The sequence below is a fragment of the Pan troglodytes genome, chromosome 9 (assembly GCF_028858775.2).
Source record: "Pan troglodytes isolate AG18354 chromosome 9, NHGRI_mPanTro3-v2.0_pri, whole genome shotgun sequence".
Lineage (NCBI taxonomy): Eukaryota > Metazoa > Chordata > Mammalia > Primates > Hominidae > Pan > Pan troglodytes.
The window spans coordinates 50,734,963-50,762,385 of NC_072407.2; the positions used below are offsets into that span (position 1 = coordinate 50,734,963).

The 27,423-nt window shown below is 50.0% G+C and overlaps 2 protein-coding genes across 9 annotated transcripts in view; one reads left to right on the forward strand and one right to left on the reverse strand.

The window, feature by feature from the left end:
- The first annotated feature begins 545 nt into the window (after positions 1-545).
- On the forward strand, positions 546-21,971 carry F2 (coagulation factor II, thrombin). Of its 3 annotated transcripts, XM_001165233.6 has the most exons (14): positions 546-1,806; positions 2,195-2,355; positions 3,016-3,040; positions 3,281-3,331; positions 5,659-5,764; positions 5,861-5,997; positions 8,348-8,662; positions 8,987-9,115; positions 9,200-9,326; positions 10,477-10,644; positions 11,145-11,318; positions 11,861-12,042; positions 21,518-21,588; positions 21,730-21,971. In XM_001165233.6, exons 1-14 carry the CDS (start codon positions 1,728-1,730, stop codon positions 21,871-21,873), a joined length of 1,869 nt encoding a protein of 622 aa, XP_001165233.3. In that variant the 5' UTR covers positions 546-1,727; the 3' UTR covers positions 21,874-21,971. The 3 variants fall into 3 exon arrangements, 2 of the variants coding, with proteins under 2 accessions (XP_001165233.3, XP_009458606.3); XR_002938469.3 differs by lacking the exon at positions 11,861-12,042 and having other exon boundaries at positions 21,730-21,840; XM_009460331.4 differs by lacking the exon at positions 8,987-9,115 and having other exon boundaries at positions 1,685-1,806.
- A 4,596-nt stretch (positions 21,972-26,567) lies between these two features.
- The window catches only part of CKAP5 (cytoskeleton associated protein 5), a 102,548-nt gene continuing 101,692 nt past the window's right edge, over positions 26,568-27,423 (reverse strand). For all 6 annotated transcript variants that reach the window (XM_001165890.7, XM_009460332.3, XM_024347088.3 and 3 more), the window contains one exon: positions 26,568-27,288. In XM_001165890.7, the coding sequence (XP_001165890.1) occupies positions 27,046-27,288 (243 nt within the window). In that variant the 3' untranslated portion in view covers positions 26,568-27,045. The remainder of the gene's footprint in view (positions 27,289-27,423) is intronic.

Consider the following 27,423-nt stretch of genomic DNA (forward strand, 5'->3'; position numbering starts at 1 on the left):
GGCATGGTGGCTCACGCCTGTAATCCCAGCACTTGGGAGGCCGAGGTGGAGGTGGGCAGATCACCTGAGGTCAGGAGTTCGAGACCATCCTGGTCAATGTGGCGAAACCCCATCTCTACTAAAAATACAAAAATTAGCCAGGTGTGGTGGCACACGCCTGTAATTCCAGCTACTTGGGATACTGAGTCAGGAGAATCACTTGAACAGGGAGATGGAAATTGCAGTGAGCCAAGATTGTTCCACTGCACTCCAGCCTGGGTGACAGGGCGAGACTCCATCTCAAAAAAAAAAAAAAAAAAAAGAAAGAAAGAAACAGGATCTTACTCTGTTACCCAGGCTGGAGTACAGTGGTGCAATCATAGCTCACTGCAGCCTGGAACTCCTGGGCTCAAGTGATCCTCCTGCCTCAGCCTCCTCAGTAGCTCAGACTGCAGGCATGCACCACCATTCCCAGCTAATTTTTAATTTTTTTTTGGTAGAGATGAGGGTCTTGCTATGTTGCCCAGGCTGGTCTCAAACTCCTGGCCTCAAGCGATCCTGCCATGTCGGCCTCCCAAAGTGTTGGGATTACAAGTGTGAGCCACTATGCCTGGCCTAAAAAAATATATATGAAAATATATAAGAAATGGGCCTCCCAGGAATTAAAGTGTTTGCGGGAGTCCTGGTCCCCAGTTTTTCTGCCAACACTCCCTGTTCCCACACATGACCTGGTCCAGACCCCAAACAGCCAGGCCCAAAGGACAGGTGAGGCGAGGCGAGAACTTGTGCCTCCCCGTGTTCCTGCTCTTTGTCCCTCTGTTCTACTTAGACTAATATTTGCCTTGGGTACTGCAAACAGGAAATGGGGGAGGGACAGGAGTAGGGCGGAGGGTAGGGTAGGACCAGAAGCCTCTCTAGGCCTGGCATGGGGCAGGCAGCCAGGGAGAAGGAGGGCCCCTCAGTGGAGACCCAGGGATTTCAGTAGCCCCTGTTCCGGGACAGGCGCAGGTCCTGGGAGGTGACAGAAGATAGACTAAAGGCCCAAGAGTCCCTGGACCTGACTCCTCCCAGGCAGCTGCCACACACAAACACACCTCCAGGCACCCTGGACAGGAAGGAGGAGAAATGGGCCCCTCCTCCAGTGGCTAAGAAGCTGGGGCAAATGTTGGCTGTTCCTATCCCTGGTGCATCCCATGGCGAGGGGCAACTTCCAACAGGCCACACCTTTTATCTTTGTCTCTATTTTTGATATCTGTGTATTATGATTATACAAACCCCCACATTGGCCTATATGTGCAGATCTGATTAAGAACTTACGATATTCCATGGACATTCCATTCCTAATCTCCTTTAGTCCTCACAACAAAGTATTATTCCCATTGTATAGATGAGGAAACTGAGGCACACAGAGATGACAAGCAACCACCGCTGTATGTTAGGATTCGAAGGAGCTCCAGGAAAGTCTCATAGCCCCACTGGCCAGAATGGGCTAAATCTCAGAGGGGGAGGGTGGGAGATGGGGGTGACAGTGACCTTTTTTGTGACTCCTCCTAGACCATCCATCCCTGCTCCCAGGAGGACCTGTCCTCCCAGATGGTGGAGGTGGACAGGAGGACTATCTACCCACCCGTCCCCACAGCCCTGACCCTCTGACCTCACCCTCTCCGCTGATTTCTTCATGTTAGTTCAACATTAACCCAGAGGGGTCAGGACAGACAATTCCTCAGTGACCCAGGAGCTGACACACTATGGCGCACGTCCGAGGCTTGCAGCTGCCTGGCTGCCTGGCCCTGGCTGCCCTGTGTAGCCTTGTGCACAGCCAGCATGGTAAGGGAGTGCTTGCAGGCTGGAACAGGCTGGAGGACTGGGGTGTGGGCCCATGGGCCGGGGTCTCCTGGCTGGACAGAGCACACAGAGCTGGCCCCTAAGTAGGTCTCAGCCCCAGGCGGCCAGCTTAGGAAAGAAGTCAGGAGCTCAGGGCTGGAAAGAGAATGGCTGCTTCTCTCTTCCAATATAGGGAACAGGCTGGGGGCAAGGGGCAGTGTAGGAGGGGCACAGGGGGCCACATTTAGCAGCCTTCCAGGCACTTCCACCAGCCCAGACAGCCTCTCTCAGAAGCCAGCAGGGGAGGGTGGGCTTGCTTCATGCCCCCAGAATGGCCAAGACTGCCTGTTCCTGAGGCCGCTGTCCCATGACCCCCCCCACCGCCTTACAGTGTTCCTGGCTCCTCAGCAAGCGCGGTCGCTGCTCCAGCGGGTCCGGCGAGCCAACACCTTCCTGGAGGAGGTGCGCAAGGGCAACCTGGAGCGAGAGTGTGTGGAGGAGACGTGCAGCTACGAGGAGGCCTTCGAGGCTCTGGAGTCCTCCACGGCTACGGTGAGCCTGGGCTGCTCGGACGGTGCCGGGGCCTCAGACCGGGCCCAACTCTAGACACTTCCACAGAGAAGCAAGCGAGGAACGCCACAGCCCCTTCGCTGCTCACAGCCTCATTTCAACTCTGAGCCCCTCCTCACAGGGCTGGCAAGAGGAGCGGCCTCAGCCTTTCCTGGGGGTCTCTGTGCCTGGACTGTGTCCCTGTGCAGCTCCATGACATGGGGAGGCCTCCACAGTCTTCAGACATCCACCTGCCCTGGAGCTCTGTGTCCACATGGCCTCCTCAGCGGCAGACTCCCACACCACCCTTGAGGGGTGGGACTCTGGGGAGGCCACCACAAGCCCCCGGGCTCAAGACTCAGTGTTCCTGGAGCTCTGTGTCGCCTTTCCTGTCTGTAGGGCTCTGCCAGGGTCCCACTGCCCCCTCTCCTCCCATCTCCCCCAGCCTCTTTCAGTCTCGGTGTGTGTGTTGGAGGAACTCCCCTATCCTCAAATATTCTTCTCCTTTTGGAAACAAAAGTAGGAAACTCTGCCACAAACCTCCCCAGAGCCTGCCCCCTGCGTGACCAGGGTAAAGGAAAGTGTGAGGAGGAGACATAACATTTACTAAAACAACACAAAACAGGAGCTGCCGTAGCCTCACTCCCAGCCCTTGTTTTTCAGGATGTGTTCTGGGCCAAGTACACAGGTGAGCACCGGGAAGGATTTGCCCCAGGAAGGGAGGCCTGGGGACCCCAGTGAGAGAATTCTACCCAGAGAATCTTCTGCTGCACCTAGCCATCCACCCATCCACCCCTTCCCCACTCCTTCCTCGGTCCCTCCCATCTGTTCGTCCCTCTCTGTTTCTCACCAACATCCCATCCACCCTGACTCCAGCTCATCCTGGCCATACCCCAATCCCAAAGGTAAACACCTGGGTCTTTTCCAGCTTGTGAGACAGCGAGGACGCCTCGAGATAAGTTTGCTGCATGTCTGGAAGGTGAGCAACTGACACGGGTTTGGGGGGCAGGACATGGAGGGGAGCCTGGGAGAAGAGCTCAGGGGTGGGTTTGTAGTGTGGCTGGTGGAGGCCGAGGTGGTCCCCAGCATCTGACATTGCTCCCATTCCTGGGGTCAAGATGTCTCTTTGTACCTGGCTCTGTGTCTGGCATGCGAACGAATGAATGAATGAATGGACTAATGAATTAATGTTTTTTTTTTTGATACAGAGTCTCGCTCTGTTGCCCAGGCTGGAGTGCAGTGGCACGATCTTGGCTCACTGTAAACTCCGCCTCCCGGGTTCAAGCAATTCTCTGCCTCAACCTCCCAAGTAGCTGGGATTACAGGTGCTCGCCACCACGCCTGGCTAATTTTTGTATTTTTAGTAGAGACGGGGTTTCACCATGTTGGCCAGGCTGGTCTTGAACTCCTGACCTCATGATCCACCCACCTCGGCCTCAAAGTGCTGGGATTATAGAAGTGAGCCACCGCGCCTGGCCATGAATTCATGTTTAAGGCTTCATTCTCCTTTGCCTGACCCGAGTCTCTGCCCCCACCTAGTCAGAGCTTTGATGATGTCACATTCCCCTTCTAGCTTTAGGTGTCACTGAACCAAACAGGAACCCAAACCCCCAGCTGCTCTGACACCAAGGACTTCCCTAAGCATGCCAAGGTGTTTCTAGCACCTGGCCTTGCATATGTTGTCAATTTCCTCTGGAGCGACCATCACTTCCCTATCCTTCAAGGACTGCTTCAAATGTCACCACTTTTGCTGAGACTTCAGGGAGCACCCTCTCTCCTGCACTGTGTTCTGAAGGCACCTTTAGCACGACAAAAATGGAACTCTTTGTTTGTTTATTTATAAGAGACAGGGTCTCCCTTTTTTGCCCAGGCTGATCTTGAACTCCTGGGCTCAGGCAATTCTCCCATCTCAGCCTCCCAAAGGAGTAGGATTATAAGTGTGAGCCACCATGCCTGGCTGCCATACTTTCATTTTTTTTTTTTTTTTTTTTTGAGATGGAGTCTCACTCTGTCGCCTAGGCTGGAGTGCAGCAGCGCGATCTCGGCTTGCTGCAACTTCCGCCTAGCGGATTCAAGTGATTCTCCTGCCTTAGCCTCCTGAGTAGCTGGGATTACAGGCACACACTACCATGCCCAGCTAATTTTTTGTATTTTTTAGTAGAGACGGGGTTTCACCATGTTGGCCAGGCTGGTCACAAACTCCTGACCTCAGGTGATCCACCAGCCTCAGCCTCCCAGAGTGCTGGGATTACAGGTGTAATCCACTGCGCCCAGCCTCATTTGTTAAATTACGTACTCAACAGACATTTTACAAAGTTCCTGCTATGTGCCAGGCACTATATCAGGTGCTGGGGATTTTAAGAGAATCAAATACAGTCTCTGCCTTCAAGGAATTCAAAATCTCAAAAGAGAACAAAAATACAAAATATTAAAATGATTGCGGCCGGGTGTGGTGGCTCAAGCCTGTAATCCTAGCACTTTGGGAGCTGAGGTGGGCGCCCAGGCCAGGGGTTTGAGACCATCCTGGCCAACATAGTGAAACCCCCACCTCTACTAAAAATACAAAAATTAGCTGGGGTGTGGTGGCACACGCCTGTAATCCTAGCTACTAGGGAGGCTGATGGGGGAGAATTTCTTGAATCTGGGAGGCAGAGGTTGCAGTGAGCTGAGATCATGCACTTCAGTCTGGGCAACAGAACAAGACTCATCTCAAAATACATAAATAAAAATAAATAATTAAATAAAGTGATTGCAAGAAAAGTTCTGTTCAAGGCACCAAGAGAACACAGGAAAATGAGTGTCTGGTTTGCCAGAAAAATGAGAGATGGCTTCCCAGGAGAGGCAGAGTTCTGCCTGGCCTGGTGGGATGCATGGATGAACAAACAAGTGGGCATTCCAGTCAGAAGAAACAATCCGTGGAAAGACCCAGAGGCATGAGAAGCCGAGCTAGCAGGGACAGGTAGACCAGGGCCAGTTGAAAAGGACCTTCATCACTTTTTCATCCTGCTGGCCAAGAGAAGCCACAGAATGGAAGCTCCATGAGGGCAGGGCTGTGACTGTCCTATTGGTTGATGTGTGCTGAGCACCTGACAGTGCCTGTCACATGGTGGGCACTTAGCGAATATTTGGAGGCCACTGTTGAGTGAATGGGAGAACTGCTGGTTGCAGAGGAAGAGGGGCTGGGTGAATGCAGGTTCAGGATTGTGGACCTGCATGAGCTGGGAGGCGGGGGATAGACAGAACTTTGCAGGGAGAGAGGAAATAAGTCCCCAGGCTCCAAGGCTGACCGGGGTGGGGTCTCCGCAGGTAACTGTGCTGAGGGTCTGGGTACGAACTACCGAGGGCATGTGAACATCACCCGGTCAGGCATTGAGTGCCAGCTATGGAGGAGTCGCTACCCACATAAGCCTGAGTGAGTGAGGGGCCGGCCTTCCCACCATGGGCTGAGAACAGGGAGCAAGCGTACCTCAAGCCCAACAGCCTCCTGTTGGGCAATTTCCTGTTCCAGAATCAACTCCACTACCCATCCCGGGGCCGACCTACAGGAGAATTTCTGCCGCAACCCCGACAGCAGCACCACGGGACCCTGGTGCTACACTACAGACCCCACCGTGAGGAGGCAGGAATGCAGCATCCCTGTCTGTGGTAAGCTGGGGGCAGTGGGGCGGCCCATGGCCAAGGCCCGGGGGCTTCATGGGGCCTGGCAGCCTGGGATGGGAACCAAGAATACTGGCTACCCAGGCACAGTGGCTCATGCCCGTAATCCCAGCACTTTGGGAGGCTGAGGCAGGCAGATCACCTGAGGTCAGGGGTTTGAGACCAGCTGGGCCAACATGGCAAAACCCCGTCTCTACTAAAAATACAAAAATTGCCAGGAGTGGTGGTGGGTGCCTGTAATCCCAACTACTCTGGAGGCTGAGGCACGAGAATCGCTTGAACCCGGGAGGCGGAGTTTGCAGTGAGCTGAGATCCTGCCACTGTACTTCAGCCTGGGCGACAAGAGCAAAACTCTGTCTCAAAGAAAAAAAAAAAAAAAGATGCTGGCCACCTTCAGAGCTGGTGTCAGTCATTCAGATCATATCTGTGCCTATTGCTCAGTAAAGTCAGGGAATCAGGGGATCTGAGTGGGGGGATCTGCCAGCCTCCTCCTCCCCCTCCCCACTCTTGACTTCCTTATGGTCCAGGCTGTGGCTCATTCCAAACATGCCTCCTTTCTGATCAAGGCACTCCTCCCTCCGGGAAGCCCTCCCTAGCCATTTCAGTCCACACACCCTGTTCTGAGTATCACAGAGCAAGCCTTGTGCAGTTCGGCCCTGCGGGATTCTGTCATTATTATTTCCTTGGTGTGTTAAGTAGCTATAGCCACCCCTTCCCCGAGGCAGACCACAATAAGCATTTCTTTTTCCCATGAGGGTTGGCAGGTGTGGCTGCACTCGCTAATGCGTCTGTAGGGTCAACTGACGGAGGTTGGCCCTGGCTGGGTGGCTCTGATTCAAATAATGGGTCCAGCTGAGCCTGGCTCCTCGTTGAGGGTTGGGCCTAGATCTGCTCCACATGCGTTCATGCTGGGGCTGAGGCTGAAAGAAGGTACCTGGGAAAACTCTTCTTATGCTGATGACAGACACAGAAAACAATGAACAGAAAAGCATCTTCTGTCCTGAAGGCCTAGGCTCAGAACAGGCACAGTCAGCCCTGCCCACGTTTCATTGGCCAGAGCAAGTATATGTTCAAGGCCAGGGTCAAGAGGTAAACTACATCTCAGCCTGTAAAATCACAGAGCAAGGGATGTGGATGCAGGCAGGGGTAAAGAATTTGTGCTGATTACCAGTCCACAAACATGGGTTAGTGTTTGTTCTCTAGGCATCCCTGTTGGGCCCATTGCTCATTCCTGGGGTTGGTCTTTTTTTTTTTTTCTTTCTAAGACGGAGTCTCACTCCCTTGCCCAGGCTGTTGGAGTGCAGTGGCCCTATCTCAGCTCACTGCAACCTCCGCCTCCTGGGTTCAAGCGATTCCCCTGCTTCAGCCTCCTGAGTAGCTAGGATTACAGGCGTGTGCCACCACTCCCGGCTAATTTTTTTTTATGTTAGTAGAGACGGGGTTTCACCATGTTGGCCAGGCTGATCTCAAACTCCTGACCTTGTGATCCTCCCGCCTCGGCCTCCCAAACTGCTGAGATTACAGGGGTGAGGCACTGCACCCGGCCTTTTTTTTTTTTTTTTTTTTGAGATGGAGTCTCACTCTGTCACCCAGGCTGGAGTGCAGTGGCATAATCTTGGCTCACTGCAACCTCCACCTCCTGGGTTCAGGCAATTCTCTGCCTCAGCCTCTCATATAGCTGGGATTACAGGCACACGCCACCACGCCTGGCTAATTTTTGTATTTTTAGTAGAGACGGGGTTTCTTCACGTTGGCCTGGCTGATCTCAAACTCCTGACCTCCGGTGATCTGCCCAGCTCGGCCTCCCAAAGTTCTGGGATTACAGGTGTAAGCCACTGCGCCTGGCCCCTGGAATTGGTCTTATAGCAAGTTTATCCCAACAAAAACAGCTACTATTTACTCCCCAACCCCCATACACACGCACACACATTGATGATAAATAAGCTGCAGGCTTGCAGAAATTGACCCATCCAGGTGAACAGCCTAGTGATCCCAGCAAGCGTCCTGCTGTGCCACTATAAAAACATGACTCCTCCAGCAGCTCCAGGCAGCCACTAACCAGTTAATTACAGATGGCCCAGGAGGCCAAACCTGGTTACTATCTCTGGTTTATTATGTGCCAGACACTTATGCTGTATATTTTGTTTAATCCTCTCAACAAACCTGCAAGAGTGGCATTAGTAACCCCTTTAAAGGCAAATGGACAGAAGCCCAGAGAGGTTAAGTAACCTGAGGTCACACAGGCAGAAAGCAGCAAGACCGGGGTTCACACCCCTGTCTGTTCCGGTCTATGTGTGGTCTAACTCACTCTGCTGCCTCCTTGCCCCTCACCCACCAGGCCAGGATCAAGTCACTGTAGCGATGACTCCACGCTCCGAAGGCTCCAGTGTGAATCTGTCACCTCCATCAGAGCAGTGTGTCCCTGATCGGGGGCAGCAGTACCAGGGGCGCCTGGCAGTGACCACACATGGGCTCCCCTGCCTGGCCTGGGCCAGCGCACAGGCCAAGGCCCTGAGCAAGCACCAGGACTTCAACTCAGCCGTGCAGCTGGTGGAGAACTTCTGCCGCAACCCAGACGGGGATGAGGAGGGTGTGTGGTGCTATGTGGCCGGGAAGCCTGGCGACTTTGGGTACTGCGACCTCAACTATTGTGGTGAGCTGCCTGGGTAGGGGGCCTGAGTTGCAGGGACAAATCCTGGTGGGAATAACAACAGTCGCTTCTGCTTATCGAACGCTTACCTCATTGAGTGCGCTCATTACAGCCTTACAGTAACCAGGTGGGGGGTAAGGTCCTGTGCCCATTTCACAGATAAGTACACTGAGGCCCCAGGAGGTTATTGCCTAGTAGCCCAACTGTGCATGCACGCTTAACCTCTGCACCAAATGGCCTCCAAGGCCCGTAGGGGAATTGGGGGGATCTAGGGGATGGGTGAGGCATGGCCCAGCCCAGTCCCAGCTGGTGCCTGGGTCCCAACAGAGGAGGCCGTGGAGGAGGAGACAGGAGATGGGCTGGATGAGGACCCAGACAGGGCCATCGAAGGGCGTACCGCCACCAGTGAGTACCAGCCTTTCTTCAATCCGAGGACCTTTGGCTCGGGAGAGGCAGGTGAGGTAGTGGGCATCCGAGGGGACGCGGGGCTGCAGGGCTGGTGGCCAGGACTTGCCCCTCACTGCTTGGCTTGCTCTGCAGACTGTGGGCTGCGACCTCTGTTCGAGAAGAAGTCGCTGGAGGACAAAACCGAAAGAGAGCTCCTGGAATCCTACATCGACGGGCGCATTGTGGAGGGCTCGGACGCAGAGATCGGCATGTCACCTTGGTGTGTCCTGGAGCCCTGCGCTACCATTCACTCCTGGGGGCAGGTGTGCTGCTGGACCCCCACCCTCAGGCCCTGCCTGCAGGCCTGGGCTTTACAGATGACAACAGCTGAGCATCCAGGATCCCACCAACTCCACACAGCAGCCACATGAGATGGGTTGTTTACTTCTTTTTTTTTGTTTTTTAGATGGAGTCTTGCTCTGTCACCTAGGCTGGAGTGCAGTGCTGCAATCTCGGCTCACTACCTCGATCTCAGCTCACTGCAACTTCTGCCTTCCGGGTTCAAACGATTCTCTTGCCTCAGCCTCCTGAGTAGCTGAATTTACAGACATGCGCCACCACACCCGGCTAATTTTTGTATTTTAAGTAGAGACAGGGTTTCACCATGTTGGCCAGGCTGGTCTTGAACTCCTGACCTCAAGTGATCCACCTGCCTCAGCCTCCCAAAGTGCCGGGATTACAGGCATGAGCCACCACACCCGGCCCATGGGTCCTTTACTTCTAAGCAGATGGTAAAGCTGAGACTGACGGAGCTGGTGGCTCACCTCCGTGCACAGCTAATGGGTTTGAATCCAGTTCTTCTGATTCCAGAGCTGTGCTACGCTATGTGAACTCTGGACTGGAAGGACCTAGTTAGGGGGTGCAAAAAGCAGGAGGCAGGTCAGGCGCAGTGGCTCACCCCTGTAATCCCAGCACTTTGGGAGGCCAAGATGGGAAGATCACTTGAGGGCAGGAGTTCGAGGCCAGCCTGCGCAAAATGGTAAAACCCCGTCTCTACTAAAAATGCAAAAATTAGCCAGGTGTAGCAGCATGTCCCTGTAGTCCCAGCTACTAAGGAGGCTGAGGCGGGAGGATCGCCTGAGCCCAGGAGGCTGAGGCTTCAGTAAGCTGTGACTGTACCATTGCACTCCAGCCTGGGTGACAAGAGTGAGACCCTGTCTCAAAAAAAAAAAAAAAAAAAAGTGTGAGGCAGCCTCTCAGCATCACACGGAGGCTCCAGGCCCCAAAGGCAGCCAGCCCAAGCTTGGATCTGGGCCCCGGAGGCAGCTCTGCCCAGCTGGGTTCTTAGAGCTGGGATTGTTACTTCTAGGGCTGGTGTAGAGGCAGCCCCCTCATCCTCAGCTCCTAATGCTTCCTGCTGCCCCTCCCAGGCAGGTGATGCTTTTCCGGAAGAGTCCCCAGGAGCTGCTGTGTGGGGCCAGCCTCATCAGTGACCGCTGGGTCCTCACCGCCGCCCACTGCCTCCTGTACCCGCCCTGGGACAAGAACTTCACCGAGAATGACCTTCTGGTGCGCATTGGCAAGCACTCCCGCACCAGGTACAGAACTGGTGGCCCGTGGGTGTCTGGCAGGGGTCTGAGTCCTCCAAAGCGATCATGAGGGGCCCTGGTGGCTCCGGGACACATAGGATGTTCTGTATACCCCCCAGAATATAACATCCCAGCAGTCTCTGCTGGAAAGCCCATTTGGTCACGTCCTGACTGAGGCTTGGAGCTGCGGGGAGAAATCCGTCTGTCTCCTGGTCCCTCCACCACTAGGATATAGCCCATGTGGGAGTCTCTGAAAATAGAGTCTGTCTGGACTAGGGCGTGCAGCCTGTGCCCCTGTCCCCGTCCTCCAGGCTGTCTGACTCCAAAGCCCTGCACGGCTTTAGGCCCAGGAAGAAACAGCCAGGGGGCTGCCATGGCAGGAACCAGCCCTATCCCCTCCCTGGTGGCCTGCAGGACACACTGTCTCCCAGACCCCAAGGGCAGGCAGTTTCCTGCTCCTTGCTGGGTGATCCTGCAGCTTCTCCATTTCTCTCTTGGGGTCTCTGCAGGTACGAGCGAAACATTGAAAAGATATCCATGTTGGAAAAGATCTACATCCACCCCAGGTACAACTGGCGGGAGAACCTGGACCGGGACATTGCCCTGATGAAGCTGAAGAAGCCTGTTGCCTTCAGTGACTACATTCACCCTGTGTGTCTGCCCGACAGGGAGACGGCAGCCAGGTGGGCCACCAGATGCTTGTTAGCTGAGGGGCAGAAGCCAAGTTCTGGGCCTGGCTCTGATACCAAGTAGCCTTGCAAGAGCCTCTTTCCCTCTTCCAGGCCTCGGTTTCTTGGAGTGAACCCAAAAGTTCTTTTCAGTACTGGCGTTTTATTTTTTATTTATATTTATTTATTTACTGACGGAGTTCCACTCTTGTCTCCCAGGCTGGAGTGCAGTTGTGCGATCTCGGCTCACTGCAACCCCACCTCCCGGGTTCAAGCGACTCTCCTGCCTCAGTCTCCTGAGTAGCTGGGATTACAGGCTAATTTTTGTATTTTTAGTAGAGACTGGTGGGTTTCACCGTGTCGGCCAGGTTAGTCTCGAACCCCTGACCTCAAGTGATTCACCCGCCTCGGCCTCCCAAAGTGCCGAGACCACAGGCGTGAACGTCTGTGCCCAGCCAGCTCTGGCGTTTTAGATTCTGGTCTCTAAGAAATGGCGTTGGGGCCAGGTGGCTCCTGTGGGGGTTGGCTCTCACTAGGCCCTTCTTCCTTCCCCAAAGCTTGCTCCAGGCTGGATACAAGGGGCGGGTGACAGGCTGGGGCAACCTGAAGGAGACGTGGACAGCCAACGTTGGTAAGGGGCAGCCCAGTGTCCTGCAGGTGGTGAACCTGCCCATTGTGGAGCGGCCGGTCTGCAAGGACTCCACCCGGATCCGCATCACTGACAACATGTTCTGTGCTGGCAAGTCTGTGCAGGGCGGGCTGAGGGAACAGTGGGGCCCAAGCTGGGAGAACTGAGTTGTGCCTGGGTTCAAGCCATGTGACTTTGAGCAAGTTGCCTAACCTCTTGGTGGCTCAGTTTCTTCCTCTGTAAAATGGAGGTAAAAGTCTCTATCCCATAAGGTTATGGGAGGGTTAAATGAAGTAGTATATATTAATGTACTTGGCATAGTATCAGTCACCAGTGAGCTCAGATAGCAGCAAGAGGCTGCGGGTAGGGAAATGCCATTCATTCAGTCACTCAGCAAATATTTATCGAGCGCCTATCACGTTCCAGGCAGCGTTCTAGGGTATACAGCAGGGACCCAGACGGACAATGTCTGTGCCCTCAGAGAGCTTCCTTCCTAGGAGGAGGGCACATCCATAAACAGATCTAAAACAGCAATCCCTGACCAATGCTGTGAAGAAAAATGAAGCACAGGGAGAGAGAACGGCTGATGAAGTGGGCTTCTAAATAGGGTGGCCAGACAAGGTGGGCAGATCACTTGAGGTCAGGAGTTCAAGACCAGCCTGGCCAACATGGTGAAACCCCGTCTCTACTAAAAATACAAAAATTAGCTGGTCATGGTGACGCATGCCTGTAGTCGCAGCTACTCAGGAGGCTGAGGCAGGAGAATTGCTTGAGCCAGGGAGGCGGAGGTTGCAGTGAGCTGAGATCGGGCATCATTGCACTCCAGCTGGGCAACACAGCGAGACTCCATTGATCGATCGATCAATCAATCAATCAGGTGGCCAGAGAAGGTTGGAGAAGGCCTCCCTGAGAAGGTGATGTCTGGGCAGGGACTGGAAGAGGGGAAGGAAGGAGTGAGCAGGCATATCTAGGGGAGGAGCACCGCAGGCTGGGGGCATGGCACTAAGGCCCTGAGGTGGGAGCACTCTTGGCTTGTCTGGGGAGCAGTAGGGAGGCCTGGGGGGCTGAGGAGGGGCAGCAGTGGGTGAGGGGAGAGAGGGGGGCAGGCAGAGGACAGCCACTTCCTTTAGGGCCTGGAAGGACTTTATTGAGTGAGATGGGAAGTTATTGAGGGGCTTGAGGCAGGTTAAGAAATGATGTGACTGACTTTAAAAGTAAAAAATAAAAAAATTTAGTGTAATTTCAGACTCACAGAAAAGTTGTAAAAATAATACAAAGATTTCCTGTATACTGTCATCCAGATTGTCCTCCATTCTGTGGATGTGTGGGAGTATATATATATATATATATGCATAGTTTGAGAGCAAATCGTGAATATGGTTTCTTTTTACCCATAAATACTTGAGTATTTCCAAAAAAAAAAAATACCCAAGGATGTTCTCTTATGCAACCACAATACAAATATTAAAACCCGGAAATTTTTTTTTGACATAGCTTCGCTGTCACCCAGGCTTGAGTGCAGTGGCACAATCTCGGCTCACTGCAACCTCCTCCTCCCAGGTTCAAGTGATTCTCCTGCCTCAGCCTCCTGAGTAGATGGAATCACAGGCATGTACTACCATGCCTAGCTAATTTTTGTATTTGTAGTAGAGACAGGGTTTCACCATGTTGGCCAGGCTGGTCTTGAACTCCTGACCTCATGTGATCCACCTGCCTCGGCCTCCCAAAGTGCTGGGATTACAGGCGTGAACCACTGTACTCGGCCAAAACCAGGAAATTTTTTTTTTTTTTTTTTTTTTGAGATGGAATCTTGCTCTGTTGCCCAGGCTAGAGTGCAGTGGCACGGTCTCGGCTTACTTGGAATTACAGGTGCCTGCCACCACGCCCGGCTGACTTTTTGTATTTTTAGTATTTTTAGTAGTGATGGGGTTTCACCATGTTGGCCAGGCTGGTCTTGAACTCCCGACCTCGGGTAATCCACCCACCTCGGCTTCCCAAAGTGCTGGGATTACAGGCGTGAGCCACAGCACCTGGCCCAAAACCAGGAAATTAATGATGATACAATATTATTGTCTAATCTATAGACCTTATTCAAATTTTTGTTAGTCTTGCTAATGTCTTTTATAGGAAAAAAAAAAAAAAAGCGTGTTTCTCACCCAGGATTCAATGAAGGATCTTTCTTTGTCTTCTATGACCTTGACATGTCTGATGAGTGCAGTCTGGTTATTTTGTACACTGGCCCTGAATCCGGGTTTGTCTAAGGTTTCCTCACGGTCAGGTTCGGGCTCAGTGGTGCCATGTCCTTCTTGGTGCATCCTGTTAACTGGCACATGAGAACAATTTGTCTCATATGTGGTGAGTCTAACTCTGACCTCTTGAGGAAGGCAATGTCTGCCAAGTTTCTTGCTGTGACTTCTGTTTTTCCCTTTGTAATTAATAAGAATCTGGTAAAGAGATACTTTGATGTTTTTTTGTGTGTGTGTGTGATGGAGTCTCCCTCTATCGCCCGGGCTGGAGTGAGTGGTGAGATCTCGGCTCACTGCAACCTCCATCCCCCGGGTTCAAGTGATTCTCCTGCCTCAGCCTCCCAAGTAGCAGGGATTACAGGCATGTGCCACCACACCCAGCTAATTTTTGTATTTTTAGTAGAGATGGGGTTTCACCATGTTGGCCAGGATGGTCTCGAACTCCTGAGCTTGTGATCCGTCTGCCTCAGCCTCCCAAAGTGCTGGGATTACAGGTGTGAGCCAATACGCCTGGCCTACTTTGATATTTTGTATTCTGTTTGCATCAAAACCTTCTCCGGTGACTACCAAATGGCACTTATCTAATTCTGTGATTCCTTCTACATTTGTTAGTTACTTTATTGCTTTCCTTCCTTTCATTCTATCAGTGTGGACTTAAGGATCCTTACTTTATTCTAAGGGTTCACCTTTTTTTTTCTTTTTTTTTGAGATGGAGTTTCGCCCATGTTGCCCAGGCTGGATGGAGTACAATGGCGTGATCTCGGCTCACTGCAACGTCCGCCTCCCAGGTTCAAGCAATTCTCCTGCCTCAGCCTCCTGAGTAGCTGGGATTACAGGCATGTGCCACCACGCCTGGCTAATTTTTTTGTATTTTTAGTAGAGACAGGGTTTCACCATGTTGGCCAGGCTGGTCTCGAACTCCTGACCTCAGGTGATCCGCCCGCCTCAGCCTTCCAAGGTTCTGGGATTATAGGCGTGAGCTCTACCGTGCCAGGCCATACTTTGTTACTACTGTTATTTTTTCTGATGCTCAGATGATCCCAAGTTTGGCCTGTGGAAGTCCCTTCAAGCTGGCTTCTGTGACTTGGGGAGATGTTCTGTCATTCTTTGAGTACTTTCTTTCTTTCTGGCACAGCAAAATGATTCAGGTTAATCCTACTTTCCTTACTGTAGTGTTGGAACCAGCCATTTCTCCAGGGAACTCTTGTAGTCAAGAGTGGAATTTAGAACTGAGATCTGGGTGCTGGCGTGTGCACATTGCTAGTGGGATGTCATTACTTCTAGGCTCTCTTAGTGGACAGAACCAGAAAAAAATTATATGATGCATATACCAATATCTCTATCATCTATATAAAAAACCATGAGTTCCTACTGAAACCTCCAATTCCATTCTAACACCACAGGATTAATTTTAGCTTTTCCTTTTCCATATTTGTAACTCTCTCTGTTGACAGTGAGAAACCTGACCCTCATTATCTGTAATGCATTTGCCTATTTGAACAATACTAGAATATAGTTTCAAAATCTTCCATCCATAACACTATTAAAACCAATCCTATGGCTGGGCTCAGCCCACTGCAACCTCTGCCTCCTGGACTCAAGCCAGCCTCCCACTTTAGCCTCCCGAGTAGCCAGGGCTACAGGCACACACCACCATGCCCAGCTAATTTTTGTATTTTTTGTAGAGACTGGGTCTCACTGTGTTGCCCAGACAGGTCTTGAACTCTGAGCTCAAGTGATCCATCCAACTCAGCCTCCCAAAGTGCTAGGATTACAGGTGTGAGCCACCATGCCTGGCCTCTCCTAGTAAATTTTTAGAAGTGGTGTTGTTAGGTCAAAAGGCAAACATGTATGTCATTTTTTAGAGATTTTTAAATTTCTTTCCATAAGGGTTGTACCAGTTTGCATTTCCATCACAGTGTATGAGAATGCCTGTTTCCCCACAACCTTGCCAAAAGAATGTCACAGTTTTAAATTTTTACCCATCTGAGAGGTGAGAAATAGTATCTCGAAATTGTTTTAACGGACATCTTTCAAATTGAAAATGACGTTGAACATCGTATCATATGATTAAGGACCTTTTTTTTTTTTTTTTTGAGATGGAGTCTCCCTCTGTCACCTAGGTTGGAGTGCAATGGCACAATTTTGGCTCACTGCAACTTCCGCCTTCTGGGTTCAAGCGATTCTCCTGCTTCAGCCTCCTGAGCAGCTGGGACTCCAGGCGCGAGCCACCATGCCCAGCTAATTTTTGTATTTTTAGTAGAGACAGGGTTTTACCAGATTGGCCAGGCTGGTCTCGAACTCCTTACCTTGTGATCCTCCCGCCTCGGCCTCCCAAAGTGCTGAGATTACAGGCATGAGCCACCACGCCTGGCCTAAGGACCATTTTTATATAATTTTTTTTTTGAGACAGAGTCTTGCTTTGTCACCCAGGCTGGAGTGCAATGGTGCAATCTTGGCTCACTGCAGCCTCCACTTCCCTGGTTCAAGTGATTCTCCTGCCTCAGCCTCCCGAGTAGCTGGGACCACAGGTGCGTGCCTGGCTAGTATTTGTATTATATAATTTTTTTGTGAATTGTCTCTTCATGGTTTTTTGCCCATTTTTTGGTCCCTTTCTTATCAATTTTTGTGAGTTCTTCGTATTTATATTAGGCCTTTATTTGTGATATACATTGCAAATGTTTTCTCCTAGTTTGTCAGTTTTTTTAACCTCATGTATAATTTTTCTGGCCATGCAGTTTAAAAAATTACTAGGTAGTCAAATTTATCAATCATTTATTTTATTAAATCTGGATTTTGAATCAGAGATAAACTTTTCCTGGCCAGGTGTGGTGTCTTACACCTGTAATCCCAGCACTCTGAGAGGCTGAGGTGGGGGATCACCTGAGGTCAGAAGTTCAAGACCAGCCTGGCCAACATGGTGAAACCCTGTCTCTACTAAAAATACAAAAATTAGCTGGGTGTGGTGGCTGATGCCTGTAGTCCCAGCTACTCAGGAGACTGAGGCTGGAGAATTGCTTGAACCTGGGAGGCGGAGGTTGCAGTGAGCAGAGATCGTGCCGCTGCACTCCAGCCTGGGTGACAGAGCAAGACTCTGTCTCAAAAACAAAACAACAAAAAACAACAACAGAAAAGCCTTTCCTGATAGCTAGGTCATTGAGGAATTCACTCATGTTTTCTTCTAGTACCTGATTTCATTTTTCTGCACTTAGATTCCTGACTCATATGGAGTTTATTTTTGTATCTGATGTGAGGCATAGATCGAATTTATCATTTTCCAAATGGCTAACCAGCTGTCTCTAAACCGTTTATTAAAAATTATTGGCCAAGCGCGGTAGCTCACACCTGTAATCCCAGCAGTTTGGAAGGCTGAGGCAGGATTGCTTGAGGCCAGGAATTCAAAACCAGCCCGGACAACATAGCAAGACCCTGTCTCTACAAGAAAATATTGGTCAGGTGTGGTGGCTCACGCCTGTAATCCCAGCACTTTGGGAGGCTGAGGCAGGTGGATCATGAGGTCAGGAGATAGAGACCATCCTGGCTAACATGGTGAAACCCTCGTCTCTACTAAAATACAAAAAATTAGCTGGGTGTGGTGGCGCACGCCTGTAGTACCAGCTACTCAGGAGGCTGAGGCAGGGGAATCACTTGAACCCAGGAGGTGGAGGTTGCAGTGAGCTGAGATCACGCCATTGAACTCCAGCCTGGCGACAGAGCAAGACTCCATGTCAAAAAAAAAAGGAAAAAGAAAATATTTTAAAAATTAGCTGGGCATGGTGGCATGTGCCTTGTAGTCTCAGCTACTTGAGAGGCTGAGTTAGGAGGATTGCTTGAGCCTAGGAGTTCAATACTGCAGTGAGCTATGACCGCACCATTGCACTCCAGCCTGGGCAACAGAGTAGTGAGACCCTGTTTCTATTAAAAAAAAAAAAATCGGCTGGGCGCGGTGGCTCACGCCTGTAATCCTAGCACTTTGGGAGGCTGAGGCGAGTGGATCACCTGAGGTCAGGAGTTCAAGACCAGCCTGACCAACATGGAAAAACCCCGTCTCTGCTAAAAATACAAAATTAGCCAGACATGGAGGCACATGTCTGTAATCCCAGCTACTCGGGAGGCTGAGGCAGGAGAATCGCTTGAACCCGGGAGACGGAGGTTGCAGTGAGCTGAGATCCCTCCATTGCACTCCAGCCTGGGCAACAAGAATAAAAACTCCGTTTCGCCAGGTGCGGTGGCTCACACCTGTAATCCCAGCACTTTGGGAGGCCGAGGTGGGTGGATCACAGGATCAGGAGTTTGAGACAAGCCTGGCCGACATGGTGAAACCCCATCTCTACTAAAATACAAAAAATTAGCCTGGCATGGTGGCGTGCGCCTGTAATCCCAGCTACTTGGGAGGCTGAGGCAGGGGAATCACTTGAACCTGGGAGGAGGAGGTTGCAGTGAGCCGAGATGGCGCCACTGCACTCCAGCCTGGCAACAGAGCAAGACTCTATCTCAAAATCAATCAATCAATCAATCTTTGAACTAGTGATTTGAGATTTCACCTTTATCACATTCTAGATTGTATCTTATTTTCATTTATTTATTTGAAATATAGACAAGTCTCCCTGTGCTGCCCAGGCTGATTTCAAACTCCTGGCTGGGCTCGAGCAAGTCTCCCGCCTTGGCCTCCCAAACTGCTGGGATTACAGACGTGAGCCACCATACCTGACCTAGGTTTTATTTTTTAGTTTTATTTTTTCCTGCATCCAGCTAATTTGATTTGATTTGTAGAGACAGGGTCTTGCTATGTTACCTGGGCTGGTCTCGAACTCCTGGGCTCAAGTGATCCTCCTGCCTTGGCCTCCCAAAGTGTTGGGATTACCAGCATGAGCCACGGTGCCCAGCCCCACATTCTAGATTTCTATGGATAGAGTATGCTTAAGGATGAGTATGTTTCTGGACGTTCGACTCGGCTTTCCTGGTCTGTTGTCTGTCTGTGCACAGCGTCACATTGTGTTAATGATAGAGGCTTTAGCGTACATAGCTGGGAAGGCTAATGTTCTCTTTTAGTTTTTCTTTCCAGTGGTTTCCTGGCAATTCTTGCATGTTTGTTTTTCCATATGAACTTTAGTGTCAACATGTCTAGGTCTATAAAAAAGCTTGGTGGTATTTTTATTGGGATTATGACACTTCAATAAATTAACTGGGAGAATGGACATATTTTTGATGTTGAGTCATTTTATCCAAGGATAAGAAACGTCTTCCTATTTGCTCAAGTCTATTATTGTATCTTTCTTGACTGCTGCAATGTATTCTCTTATAATTTTTTCTCTTGGTATCTTATTTTATGTATTTGTAATATCTTATTTTTCTTGAGTAAATTAGTTAATGGCTTGCCGGTTTTCTCAAAACAAATATCTAGGGATTTGATTTATGAAATTATTAGGCCTATTATTTTTCTTTTTTTTGAGATGGAGTCTCACTCTGTCGCCCAGGCTGGAGTGCAGTGGCGTGATCTCAGCTCACTGCAACCTCCACCTCCTGGGTTCAAGTGATTCTCCTGCCTCAGCCTCCCCAGTAGCTGGGGTTACAGGTGCACGCCACCATGCCCGGCTAATTTTTTTATATTTTTAGTAGAGACAGGGTTTCACCATGTTAGCCAGGCTGGTCTCGAACTCCTGACCTCGTGATCCGACTGCCTCAGCCTCCCAAAGTGCTGGGATTACAGGTGTGAGCCACCGTGCCTGGCCTTTTTTTTTTTTTTTTTTTTTTTTGAGACAGAGTCTTGCTCTGTCACCCAGGCTGGAGTGCAGTGGTGCGATCTCGGCTCACTGAAAGCTCCACCTCCCGGGTTCACACCATCCTCCTGCCTCAGCCTCCCGAGTAGCTGGGACTACAGGTGTACACTGCCACGCCCAGCTAATTTTTTGTATTTTTAGTAGAGACAGGGTTTCACCGCGTTCGCCAGGATGGTCTCGATCTCCTGACCTTGTGATCCGCCTGCCTCAGCCTCCCAAAGTGCTGGTATTACGGGTGTGAGCCACCGTGCCCGGCCAGGCCTATTATTTTTCTATTGTGGTTCATTAATTTCTGCTTTTTTCTCTTAAAAAGTTTGCTTACGTTTTTGTCTGGTTTACTTTGCTGTTCTCTTGCTAGCTTTTTTTTTTTTTCAGATAGGGTCTTGCTCTGTTGCCCAGGCTGGAGTGCAGTGGCACAGTCATAGCTCACTGCAGCCTTGAACTCCTGGGCTCAAGCAATCCTCTTCTTGCTTCAGCCTCCCACGTAGCTAGGATCAGAGGTACATGCCACCATGTCCGGCTAATTTTTTTTTTTCGAGACGGAGTCTTGTTCTGTTGCTCAGGCTGTAGTGCAGTGGTGCAATCTCGGCTCACTGCAACCTCCACCTCCACCTCCCAGGTTCAAGCAATTCTACGTCAGTCTCCTGAGTAGCTGGGATTATAGGCGCACACCAACATGTCTGGCTAATTTTTGTATTTTTAGTAGAGACAGAGTTTCACCACGTTGGCCAGGCTGGTCTTAAACTCCTGACTTCATGATCCGCCTGCCTTGGCCTCCCAAAGTGCTGAGATTACAGGTGTGAGCCACAGCACCTAGTGAAGGTGTGGTTTTTTTGTGTAGGTTTTACTGTTGTTAGTGTTGTTCTGTATTGTTTGTAGAGGATACATGGGGAGATTTGGATAAAAGCAACTATCATTATTATCCTCATCAGACTTGTAGGTCTAACTTTTTAATTTTTTAATTAATTTAAATTTTTTTCTTGGTCTTTTATCATTAATTTTTTCGAGACAGGGTCTCACTCTGTCGCCCAGGCTGGAGTGTGGTGACATCATCACGGCTCACTGCAGCCTTAAGCTCCCAGGCGCAAGTGATCCTCCTCTCTTAGCCTCCCGAGTAGCTGGGACTCCAGGCATGTGCCACCATGCCCAGCTAATTTTTTGTAGAGAGAGGGTTTTGCCATATTGCCCAGGCTGGTCTTGAACTGCTGAGCTCAAGTGATCCACCCGGCTTGGGCATGAGCCACCTCCCCTGGCCTGGTCCAACTTTTTAAAAGCATTATTCTGCCTGTTGGGTGGAGAATAGACTGTAGGTGGGCAAAGAATGAAGGAAACTAGTGGTTCAGGAGCTCAAGCTAGAAGTGGTGAGAAGGGGTTGGGTTTGGGGTCTATGCTGAAGGTAGAGCCGACAAGATTTGCTAGGATTGGATGTGTAGGGTGAGGAAGTGGGGACAGCAAGAATGACTGGAGGGGTAAGTGGACTCTCACCAGCTGTGTCTCGTGAAGGGGCGTGGCTGGGCTATGAGCTATGCTCCTGAGCACAGACGGCTGTTCTCTCTCAAGGTTACAAGCCTGATGAAGGGAAACGAGGGGATGCCTGTGAAGGTGACAGTGGGGGACCCTTTGTCATGAAGGTAAGCTGCTCTAAAGCCCAGGGCCTGGTGAACACATCTTCTGGGGGTGGGGAGAAACTCTCTAGAAACAGTTGCCTGGCAGGGGAATACTGATGTGACCTTGAACTTGATTCTATTGGAAACCTCATCTTTCTTCTTCAGAGCCCCTTTAACAACCGCTGGTATCAAATGGGCATCGTCTCATGGGGTGAAGGCTGTGACCGGGATGGGAAATATGGCTTCTACACACACGTGTTCCGCCTGAAGAAGTGGATACAGAAGGTCATTGATCAGTTTGGAGAGTAGGGGGCCACTCATATTCTGGGCTCCTGGAACCAATCCCGTGCAAGAATTATTTTTGTGTTTCTAAAACTATGGTTCCCAATAAAAGTGACTCTCAACGAGCCTCAATGCTCCCAGTGCTATTCATGGGCAGCTCTCTGGGCTCAGGAAGAGCCAGTAATACTACTGGATAAAGAAGACTTAAGAATCCACCACCTGGTGCACGCTGGTAGTCCGAGCAATCGGGAGGCTGAGGTGGGAGGATCACTTGAGCCCAGGAGGTGGAGGCTGCAGTGAGCCGCTGCACCCCAGCCTGGGTGACAGAGTGAGACCCTGTCCCAAAAGAATCCACTATCTATCTTCAGAGCAGGGCCAGGTGAGAGGAAAGATGGCAGGTTGAATTTACAGGCATTAAAGATGTTCCACCCTCTGGGTTTTAATGGATTATCTCATTTAATCCTCACAAGAGGTAGGTGAGTAAACTGAGATTTGGAGAAGTACCTTGTCCAAAGTCACATGGCTAAGAAAGGTCAAAGTAGGACTTCAAATATAGAAAATACTGAGTGAGGACGGTGCTTTTTTAGTTAACTCCCTACATCTTCCCTTGTATCATTAAAATGATATCAGATCAGGTAGGGCATGGTGGCTCACACCTGTAATCTCAGCAATTTAGGAGACTAAGGTTGAGGCTAGGAATGCGAGATCAGTCTGGGCAATGTGGTGAGACCCCAAAAAATAAAATTAGCTAGGCGTGGTGGCATGTGCCTGTAGTCAAGGTTACTTGGGAGGATCACTTGAGCCCAGGAGGTTGAGGCTGCAGTGAGCCATGATCATGTCACTACACCTGCACTGCAGCCTGGGTGACAGTGAAACCCTGTTTATAAAAATCAGGGCTGGGCACGGTGGCTCAAGCCTGTAATCCCAGCACTTTGGGAGGCTGAGGTGGATGGATCACAAGGTCAGGAGATCGAGACCATCCTGGTGAACACGGTGAAACCCTGTCTCTACCAAAATACAAAAAATTAGCCGGGCGTGGTGGTGGACGCCCGTAGTCCCAGCTACTTGGGAGGCTGAGGCAGGAGAATGGCATAAACCTGGGAGGTGGAGCTTGCAGTGAGACAAGATTGCACCACTGCACTCCAGCCTGGGCGACAGAGCGACTCTGTCTCAAAAAGAAGAAGAAAAAAAAAATCAGTTCTGGCTGGACACGGTGGCTCACACCTGTAATCCCAGCACTTTGGGAGCTTGAGGCAGACAGATCATGAGGTCAAGAAATCAAGACCATCCTGGCCAACATGGTGAAACCCCAGCTCTACTAAAAATAAAACAAATTAGCTGGGTGTGGTGGCGCATGCCTGTAATCCCAGCTACTCAGGAGGCTGAGGCAGGAGAATCGCTTGAACCCGGGAGGCGGAGGTTGCAGTGAGCCAAGATCGCGCTGCTGTACTCCAGCCTGGTGACAGAGTGAGACTCCATCTCAATAAATAGATAAATAAAAATAAAAATCAGATCTATGCTGGGTGAGAGCAAAACTCCACCTCAAAAACAAAACAAAACAAAACCAAACTTCCTTTGACAGTATTGTGGGATACAGTAGTTAGGAGCATAGTCCCCACCATCAGAGTTCCTGGGCTCATATTCTGGTTCCAACATTAAGAGGGAAAATCATGGTCAAGCCACCTGACCTCCCTGACCCTGTTTCTTTATGCAGTCATCCTGTGGTATCCATGGGGGATTGATTCCAGAACCAACCATGCATACCAAAATCCATAGATGCTCAAATCTCTTATATAAAATGGCACAGTTTACATATAACCTATGCACATCCTCCCATATACTTCATTTTTAAAATTTATTTTTATCTTTTTGAGTTGGAATTTTGCTCGTTGCCCAGGCTGGAGTGCAATGGTGCGATCTCGGCTCACTGCAATCTCCGCCTCTTAGGTTCAAGTGATTCTCCTGCCTCAGCCTCCCGAGTAGCTGGGATTACAGGTGCCCGCCACCACGCCTGGCTAGTTTTTGTATTTTTAGTAGAGATGGGGTTTCACCGTGTTGGTCAGGCTGGTCTCAAACTCCTGACCTCAGGTTATCCACCCATCGGGGCCTCCCAAAGTGTTGGGATTACAGACATGAGCCACCCTGCCCGGCCTTCCCATATACTTCAAATCATCTCTAGATGACTTACACCCAATAGAACGTAAATACTATGTAAGTAGTTATACTGTATTATTTTAAAATTTGTATTATTTTTATTGTTTTCTTTCCCCAAAAATATTTTCAATCTGCAGTTGGTTGAATCTGCAGATGCAAAACCCACAGATCTGGAAGGCCACCTGTATATTAAAAGGTGTATATAACGACATTACTTACCTCATACGGTTATGAGGATTAAATGAAAGAACTTACATGGTGCCTTAGCACAATGCCTAGTGCCTAGTAAGCTGTGAATCACTACCACTCGTATTCTCACTATTGCCTGGGAACTGGACCGGGCATTGGGCCTGTTCAAAGTTCCTCTGCCGCTTACCTCGTCCCTCTCTTGGGCCCTGGAAATAGCCCATCAGTGGGGTAGTTGCTTCCTGGAATGTTTCCTCACACAGCAGTTCCCAGCTGGAACAATTTATTTTTCCAAGAAATGGGACCTCTAAGTTATAAGAGTCATGGGCTGGGCATGGTGGCTCACGCCTGTAATCCCATCACTTTGGGAGGCTGAGGCTGGTGGATCACCTGAGGTCAGGAGTTGGAGACCAGCCTGGCCAACATGGTAAAATCCCGTCTCTACTAAAAATACAAAAACTAGCCGGGTGTGGTGGTGGGCACCTGTAATCCCAGCTTCTCAGCTGCTTGGGAGGCTGAGGCAGGAGAATTGGTTGAACTCAGGAGGCAGAGGTTGTAGTGAGGAGAGAGGCATGCCACTGCATGCCATCCAGCCTGAGCGACACAGCAAGAGTCCCTTGCAAAAAAAAGAATCATAGAACTTCAAAGATACCCTTTCAGAGCACATTCTTCACGGTTACTGTTGGCAGAGGTCACAGGTGTGGGATGGAGCATGGCTCCGTCTTGAGAAGTCTCATCCATGAGCTCAGGGAAAGAATGAAGATCAACGTCTGCCTCAGGCACAGGATAGTGGAGTGGAGCAGGGAAACCCTGTGGCTACAGTACCTGGCCTAGGATCTTCTAACGTGGTTTTCCGCAGGAAGGGACCTGAGATAGGGATCTTTAGCACCCTCCTCATAACGTTTTTTTTTTTTTTTCTCATTTTTCAACACATCAGAAAACAAACAGGACAGAGTTCCTTGGCCTCATTCTTTGGTTCTGGTTGACTGAAAGGCAGTGAGCTTGCAGGATTTGGCAGCCCAGGGCATCAACTCGATCAAGGGGGAAGGGATTCAGAATTACCTGTGACATGCAGGACCTGCTTTTTAAACAAGAACACACATTCTCATAAGTCTGTTTTCTTCCAACATAGCGGTCAGTGTTGTAAGCTCTAGGGACTTGGGTTTTTCCAGTCAGCTGTGCTAATTCCAGACAGGAGTATAGCCACTCTTTTTTTTCCTCTTCTTTTGTTTCCCTCCTCTTTTTTGAGACAAGGTCTTGCTCTGTTGCCCAGGCTGGAGTGCAGTGGAGTGATCATGGCTCACTGCAGCCTTGACCTCCTGGGCTCAGGTGATCCTCCCACCTCAGCCTCCCAAGTAGCTGGGACTACAGGCTTGAGCCACTACACCCAGCTAATTTTTGTATTTTTTTGGTAGAGCCATGTTGCCCATGTTGGTCTTGAACTCCTGGGCTCAAGTGATTCACCCACCTTAGCCTCCCAAAATGCTACGGTTGTATGAGTGAGCCACCAGGCCCAGCCTTTGTAGCCATTCTTTCTAAATATGTCTTTCCACTGTAGCAGCAAACGCCTCCATCATCCCTTCAGTGAACAAATACCCACTCCCATGTTCCCACTATAAAGGAGAGACAAGTTTAATTTCAGGAGGCTCCGGGGCCACCTGAAAACGATGACTGGAACCTTTACAGGATTAATCTTCCATCAATCTTTCATTTCTTGGACATCAATTGAATTGAAGGTGGGCTACAACAGGAAAGTTCCTTTGAACTTTATAACTGCCCAAAATCTCCTCCTGAATCCAGAACCTTTTCATCCTGAAGAGTTTTTCTGACTGTGGAGGGAGGTCCTGTGGAATTTATTCCAGAGGTGAATACTCAGCTCACTTTCTCATCCTTACTCTGACTGAATGTGAAGCAACTGTTAGCCTGGACCAAAAGAGACTCATACAACCAAGCAGCAAACCACTAAGATTTCCCAAACTCCATTAGTCAAATGAACACAAATCTAGTTGTAGTGTGAGAACCACTGAAGCCCAGCCAATCTCTGGGCGCAATCTTGTGTGCCTTTGGTCAGCAAAGTGGTAGGATGCCCAAGAGCTTCTTGAAACGACTGGTGATAATTGGAGGGAAATCATGACCAAAATCTCAAAACAAGGAAGGATGAGATTTTTCTGCTCCCTAGGAGCTGTTTGTGGAGAGCAGGAAAGGAGAGTTCCTTCCATTCCAAAGGAATAAAAGACAGCTCCAAGTCTGTGAGCCAAGAAAAAGGGAAGCTCTGTAAGCAGTAATTAACCTTTCTCTAACTGGCTGAATACCCAGCTGGTACCAAAAGTTAAAAAATTGCTGCCCAACACTCCATGATATGGAGCATCTTGGGAGTCAGGTATAGTTAATGCAAACTTTATTTATAAAAGACTCTTAAATTAGTTGTATCATGCCATGCATTCATACAGAATACAGTGACCCTTCAGGGCGACAGAGAAGAGCTCACAAACTGAAAGGAAAACTATTAAAGAGTTTCTAATATTAACTATTAAAAAGCTAGGAAAGATTAGGACAATTTTACAAATGAGCAATTAAAAAGAAAAGGATCTGGGAACTAGACTGAGCAGAGAGGGGGCAGCTGTTTACAAGTCTGTACACTAAACTCATCCACGGACAGTCTTCTAGAGCAGCAGGACGCTGACAGAGAGAAGCAGAGTATGTACAAATACTTGTGCCACAACGACTCCTCCCCCCAGCTCCACGGCATGATACATACAACCAGTTTGTATACACTAGGCCTGCTGAGGCCATTTTAAACTATGAGGACTTCTAGTTTAGTAAACTAAAGCTGCAGGGTGCCAGGGGAGTGGGGCAGCTTCATTTGCGACTGCTCTTTATTCTCTCCAGTCTTTTTTTCAAGTCGTCTATGTTAGCTGTGGAGGAGGAGGAGGTCACAGTTCCTGAAGAGTGAGTCTGGTTAGAATCCAGGTCTGAATGCTGGTGCTGCTCCCGTGACTCCCGGAGCTGAGAGAGTTTGCTGTGGAGCATGTCTGTGGAAGAGGCGACAGTAGGAACTGCCGGTTTGGAGAGCAAAGAGGTCAAAGGAGGTCGGTCATCTTGCTATTGAGAGAAGGAGAGAGATTGTCTAAGGTCAGGTCAAGCAGGTCAAGATGCAGCTCCAGAACTACAGCAAGACTAAGCCACTTCTCTGTGGGCCAGCCTGCCTTGGACCTGCTTGTGACTACCCTCCCTGAG

Coding starts and splice junctions, on each gene's coding strand:
- F2 (XM_001165233.6), top strand. CDS start 1,728: ATGGCGCACGTCCGAGGCTTGCAGCTGCCTGGCTGCCTGGCCCTGGCT. Junction 2,356..3,015: donor TGGAGTCCTCCACGGCTACG/GTGAGCCTGGGC, acceptor CTTGTTTTTCAG/GATGTGTTCTGGGCCAAGTA. Junction 8,663..8,986: donor CTGCGACCTCAACTATTGTG/GTGAGCTGCCTG, acceptor GGGTCCCAACAG/AGGAGGCCGTGGAGGAGGAG.